At 33.5% G+C, this 5,920-nt stretch overlaps 2 protein-coding genes across 4 annotated transcripts; both read left to right on the top strand.

Moving 5' to 3' along the window:
• Window positions 1-618: 618 nt before the first annotated feature.
• LOC114320258 (CBL-interacting serine/threonine-protein kinase 23-like) lies at window positions 619-3,698 on the top strand. 2 transcript variants are annotated; one of them, XM_028267385.2, is made up of 3 exons: window positions 619-1,044; window positions 3,048-3,167; window positions 3,288-3,698. In XM_028267385.2, the coding sequence occupies exons 1-3, from the start codon at window positions 910-912 to the stop codon at window positions 3,432-3,434; spliced, it is 402 nt and encodes a 133-aa protein (XP_028123186.2). In that variant the 5' UTR covers window positions 619-909; the 3' UTR covers window positions 3,435-3,698. The 2 variants fall into 2 exon arrangements, with proteins under 2 accessions (XP_028123186.2, XP_028123190.2); XM_028267389.2 differs by having other exon boundaries at window positions 3,066-3,167.
• Window positions 3,699-3,701: 3 nt separating this feature from the next.
• LOC114269557 (secretory carrier-associated membrane protein 6-like) lies at window positions 3,702-5,588 on the top strand. Of its 2 annotated transcripts, XR_014334733.1 has the most exons (6): window positions 3,702-4,057; window positions 4,140-4,202; window positions 4,449-4,482; window positions 4,596-4,718; window positions 5,327-5,389; window positions 5,491-5,588. XR_014334733.1 is itself a non-coding variant. In XM_082877144.1 (4 exons), the coding sequence occupies exons 1-4, from the start codon at window positions 3,944-3,946 to the stop codon at window positions 4,622-4,624; spliced, it is 240 nt and encodes a 79-aa protein (XP_082733270.1). In that variant the 5' UTR covers window positions 3,702-3,943; the 3' UTR covers window positions 4,625-5,484. The 2 variants fall into 2 exon arrangements, 1 of the variants encoding a protein (XP_082733270.1); XM_082877144.1 differs by lacking the exon at window positions 5,491-5,588 and having other exon boundaries at window positions 4,596-5,484.
• Window positions 5,589-5,920: the final 332 nt, after the last annotated feature.

Raw genomic sequence — 5,920 nt, forward strand, 5'->3', positions numbered from 1 at the left:
TTTATATATTTTTTAATCACATTTCTAATTAAAGTGTGATTATATATACACTACTACTTTTTAATCACACTTTTTAAATAAGTGTGATTATATATATATTTTTTAATCACATATTTTAATTAAAGTGTGATTATATATACATTACTACTTTTTAATCACACTTTTTAAATAAGTGTAATTATATATATATATATATATAATTACACTCCCTAAATAGGTGTGATTGTATAAAATATTTCAATTCAATTTTTATATAAAATATACAATTCCCAAATCAAAGGTCTTTCTTTATGTAGTTTGGGAGGTGAGTTTTTATGTATTTTTTTAGTTGTAGGGTTTTATTAGAGAAAATTTTTTTAGTATTTAAAAAGATAGTTAAGTTTTTTTGTGGTTAGATGTGATGTTTGTGAGAGAAAAAGTAAAATAATTATGAAATTAGATGTGATATTTTGTTTAAATTTATTTTTTTAATTTTGTAAAAAATTTGTCTTTTAGTGAAAAAAACAAAAAAAAAACCTCAACACACAAACCTCCCAAACACCACCCAAAAATCAAATATTTTGAGTAAACAATATAGAAGGGCCCAAACCAATCTTGATCGAAATTCAACCACACTCATACAGTCCCACTAGGGTTTTTAAGACTTGTACTACGCAACTTACACTTATCTCTGCCGCTCCGGCTAGGGTTTACAGACCCCCCCTCCAAATTTTTGTCTCTCTTTCTCTCTCTCTCTAAGTTTATTGTTGTTGTAAGATCTAATTATGGAGTTAACCAATAACTAGGGTTTCCTGGTTGCTTCTGAAACTCCAAAAGCTTCGAGCTTTTACATCGCTATGTATCTGTAAAAACATATATCGAACTATATAACAATGGCGACCACAAACCTTTTTGATCTTCTTGGCGACGATGAAAACGACGACCCCAATCAGCTCCTCCAGAAGCTCCCTCCCCCTCCGAAGAAAGCCCCAGCTCCGGCTCAGTCCGCCGCCGCTACTCAGCCAGCTAAGCTGCCCTCCAAGCCTCTCCCTCCAGCTCAGGCCGGTAAAGCCTCTGATTTAGACTCTCTCTCTCTCTCTCTCTATCTATCTCTCTCTTCATTTCCAAATCATATGCTTAAGATCGATGTGTTTGTGCATCTGTATGTATAGGTGTTTTTATACAATATACATGTGTACATATTGTGTGTTATGTTTTGATATATGGTGGAAATGGAATGAAAATGAAATTCAGATTATTGAGGTTCATCTTTGAATGAAAAAAAGTTGTGTTTTTGGTGTGAGGTTGCTGAGAAAATGGAGGAAATTAAAAGATTTGAATTCATGAAGAGGAGATTTAGAATTCTCATATATGTTATTTGCAAAATTTTCTACAGATACTTTATAGGAGGTAGAAAAAAATAAAAGAATACATTTGGATGTATTCATGTTCTTTGATATTGCTAGCATTGGACTTTTACAGATTCTACCATGGTTACCATCACCATCATGGTAGTTTCTAAAATAAAGTACCTTGGTACATTGTCATTTTCTGAAATGAAGAATAGATTTTCTGGTGGATCTTGTTCTTTATTTAGTACTTAAAGTCAACCTTAAGAAAGGTTCCTGTTTCATTATTTATTTTTTTTCCTTTTTGAAATGTTTCTGAATTAGATCTTTGATTAGACAGTCATACAAGCAGTTGGCAGCTCTTCCTTTATATAAAATATACAATTTGAAATTTTTCCTTTTTGAAATGTTTCTTTTATTTGTGGTGTTTGGCTTGGGGTTTGATCTTGTTGTAATATGCACCTTTATATTTTCTTTCTTAATCTATTTGATCTCTTCATTCATGAATGGTGCAGATTTCTATTATACTTTTTTGTCATAAATTCCTCAAAACTCTCATCAAAATACACCCTTGACATAACTAGAGTATCTTGTGAAATTCATATTTTATTTGTTCCTCAATATTTACTCTCTAGACACATCCCATTTTATTGGTACTTCACTTCAGCACTTCCCCGCTCGTTGCTTGGTTCATATCCTCTCTTTTTGGTGAGTCTAGAAACTGATATAAAAAGCTATTTCTTGCCTTTCTAGGCATCTCATTCTTGTGTATATGCTAGTTGTTCAGTCACAGTGTGATGAGATATGCTTGCTGCTTAGATTGGATGTCTACATTTTTCAGATTCTTCTCTATTCACTACTAGAAAAAGTAGATATAACCACATTTTTTTCGTGGCATTTTTTTTTTTTGTAAATGTCGCTAGATCTGTTAACCAATCTTTTAAATTCCTGATGACGGTGGGATAACCCTCCTCCAGCCCAGCCAGAGATCCACCCTGCCTCCTAAGAGAGGTGATGTGCTCATGCAAATCCTTGTTGGCTACTAGTTTGATTTCATTCATACCACTTCTCTACCACTAGTAGTATTTTTTCCAAGTATTTTAATATCTATGTTTTGGGTATTGTTGTGTTGTTTTTCTCCTTTCTCCAACCTGAATTGTAGTGGTGAAAGATACTCTATTCTCAAATGTTTGTTATTTGTCCTTAAAAACACTCATAATTAGTGGATTACATGTGAATCTCAGGTGTATGAGAATTTAAAACATATCCATTGATAGGGAAGTTGTGCCAAAAAGGAGTGAAGTTTGCAAGTTCACTGAATGAATTTTATATGTTGCATGAATCTGGCTATCAGTCTCTTGCCTTGATATGAAAAGCTTAATTGTAGTATTTGAGTGCTACGTTTGGTCTTTAATTTTAAAGGCAAATTACCCTTGTAGTTATTGTAATTTCACTCTTATGTTGATAATTTGGTCATTTAGTTCTATTTTCCTTGACCAAAAAAAAAAAATAATAATAATTTCTTACCATGTTACAATTTAATGCAATTGATTATGCATATTGTAGAAATTGGGTTTAGATGAAATTTGGTGATTATGGTGTTAGACATCCAATTTGAAACAAATTTTACAACCACTTTTACCACTACCATAGTTGGTGGAACTTATCTGTGAGGTGAGTATCCAATGCTTTGCAAATGTTATTTCATTGTATAAACAGCGCATTACCATTGTGAAGGTCATTGAGAATGAGTGGTTTAAGAAGGGATATAAGCCTCCTATTTTTGCAAACGAGGATGTTAGTCTCGATGATGTGGATGCTATTTTCAATGAATCAAGGGTAACTATATCTTGCTTACAATTTCAGTCAAAAAATATTAGATCATCTACCCTTTCGGTTAGTATTGAGGAATAGGGCATTGGGGGTGACTTTAATTGTGATTTTTGTTTTGATGTACAGGACACTCAAAACCTTGTCGTGGAAAGACGGGAAGAACAACCTGTGAATCCTGTCTCTATGAACGCTTTTGAATACTTATATCTAAATCTCAGGGTCTTAACCTCAGTTCTCTGTTTGAAAAGCAAATGGTATGTCAAAGGCATATAGTTTTTTGATTGTTATGTTTTGGTAGCCGAGCTATCAGATGCAGAGATCTTTAGAATCTGAGCATTCCATGCATTTTTGTCAGTTAAGTTAGAGTTCCTATCTCATATCATGAATGAACCAGCTGATATTTAGTTATTGGTCACCTAAATATGCCAATTCAAGTAACTCAATATTTTGGTTTTTATGTTTTGTGCTTTTGTTTTTCTTTTCTCTTTTTAGTTTCTAATGATAACAATTGATTTTTGTTTGGCAGGTGAAACGATGACAACCTTTCTCAGTGATAAATGTACTAAGTTATTGTATGAACAGTACAAAACTAGGTTATTTGAAGCCACTGCAAGTACCAGTTAATGCATTATTTACTAAGCTGATATATATATATACTTTAATTCTCGTTGTTTTTATGACTACAAGTTGCATCATGCAATTTTGGATTTTTGTTTTTATATTTTTTTTAACCTGTTTTCATTATTCATACTGATCATCAAGCCATCCAAATTGTCCCTTGTATGCAGAATGGCAGTGCTGCTCCAAAGTCACGCATTCCTCAAATGGTTGCTCAAACACTGGGTTTTGGCCAAAAACATGATGCAACTGTTGATATACCGTTGGATTCAATGAATGTAATCAATTTACAGTTTGAATTTATATTGTTTCATAGTATTGGGAGCACTGAGTTGTATATCATGTGGTGTGATATGGCAGGATCCTAAGAAAAGGGAGAAGGAACTTGCAGCTTGGGAAGTGGATCTAAAAAGGAGAGAACGTGTTAGTTTTGCCTTTCATTATCGAGAATATACTTGCAACTGTACCTCATAAATCTGTTTGTATTTTCTTATTTGTAAATTACTTATTTGACTGCCTTCAAAATAACAACCATAGTTCTTCATGATTTGATGACGACTTCTTTAGATGTTGCCATTATCTCAATATATATATATATTGATTGTGTACACTTTTTAAGATATTTATATACTTGTTTTCAATAGTACTGATGCATGCTATATTTTTCAGGAAATTAAACGAAGGGAAGATACTGTTTCCAGTGGTAAGCCATGAGATGAAGGCCAATACGTATATATTGCTTTGAGAATAGTTTTATATGCTTTTCCTGGATAATGATATTTTTCTGATTTATTTCTTCTAATATTGCATTTTCAGCTGGTGTCCCTTCAGATGATAAAAACTAGCCTCCATGTTTCCCAATTATTCATCATGATATAGGCAATGAAATTCTTGTTCATGCTCAGAAGTTGCAGTATCTGGCTTTTGCAAGTTGGTTAGGTATAGATGGCTTCATTTTTCTAATTTGAACATTTTCCTTATTCCTTTTATGTGTCGACTTCTGAGTTTGATCACCATATACTGGCAATACTGCTGTCTTAGCTAGTTGCTTTCTTTAAGAAACACCCCCTCCCTGCCTCTGGGCTGCCAAATGAATGAAATAATAAAATAAAGTGAAAATCAATACTCATCACCTGTTCATTTTTCATAGATGAGTTTCTGATATATGAATACACATGATCAAATTACTGTTTTTTTACTTTATTGACTGCCTGAATATCAATGAAGTGCTGATCGTCCAGCATGATTTATTATATGTTTTAGTTGAGTTTAAATATAGAGGATAGTTTCATGACAACTAAAGTGACTTAATCTGCTTATTCCTACACCACCTCCACCATCACGACCACCACCAGAAAGAAGTCTTGCAAGGTTAATATTCGAAATTGGATGATACAAGAGTAAATTTTTTTCCTCCTTTTTTCATTTTTATAGTCTTTCTGATATAACTTTGGTAAGAAGACTTCAATTGATCTGCATTTCTTTTATATATAACTTAGCCTGTTTCACTGATATTTTTTTCCCCTTTACACCACTTGCCATTGCAGGCATAGTTCTTTGCCTTGTATTTAATGTTATTGCTGTGATAGTTTGTTGGATTAGAGGTGGAGGTAAGGTTTCTAATATTTTCTTTTCTTCCGTACTTTGGGCATATGCATAAAAGTGTTGACAGGTTACAATATAGAACTTCTGACGTGGTCACTATTTCCAGGTGTAAAAATATTTTTCCTGGCAACAATCTATGCTCTACTTGGATGCCCTCTTTCATATGTCCTATGGTGTAGGCCACTTTACCATGCAATGAGGTATTCAACTATTCTTGCTCTCGCTTTTCATTTCCCAATTTCATCCCGTGCCATCTGTGGGAAATTTCAAAATTCATGTACACTTTTTTCCGGGGGGGAGGGACGTCAGTTGGCCTCCCCATGCACCATAATCCCTTTAACCTGGTAGGCTTCAATCCTAGGCCTCTTATATGACTACTAATGCTTGGCCAGGTATTTTAAGATAATAATGTATTTTCTTTATGATTTTTCATACGCTTGTGCCAGCTGTTAGTGTTTGCACTTATTCTTTGGTAGACAGACATGCATGAAATGTGTAGCTGTTTTCTCTTCTTTTTCCTCCAAAGGTGCAAAGGA

The sequence above is a fragment of the Camellia sinensis genome, chromosome 7 (genome assembly GCF_055761805.1).
Source record: "Camellia sinensis isolate YWXY chromosome 7, ASM5576180v1, whole genome shotgun sequence".
NCBI classification, from domain to species: Eukaryota; Viridiplantae; Streptophyta; class Magnoliopsida; order Ericales; family Theaceae; genus Camellia; species Camellia sinensis.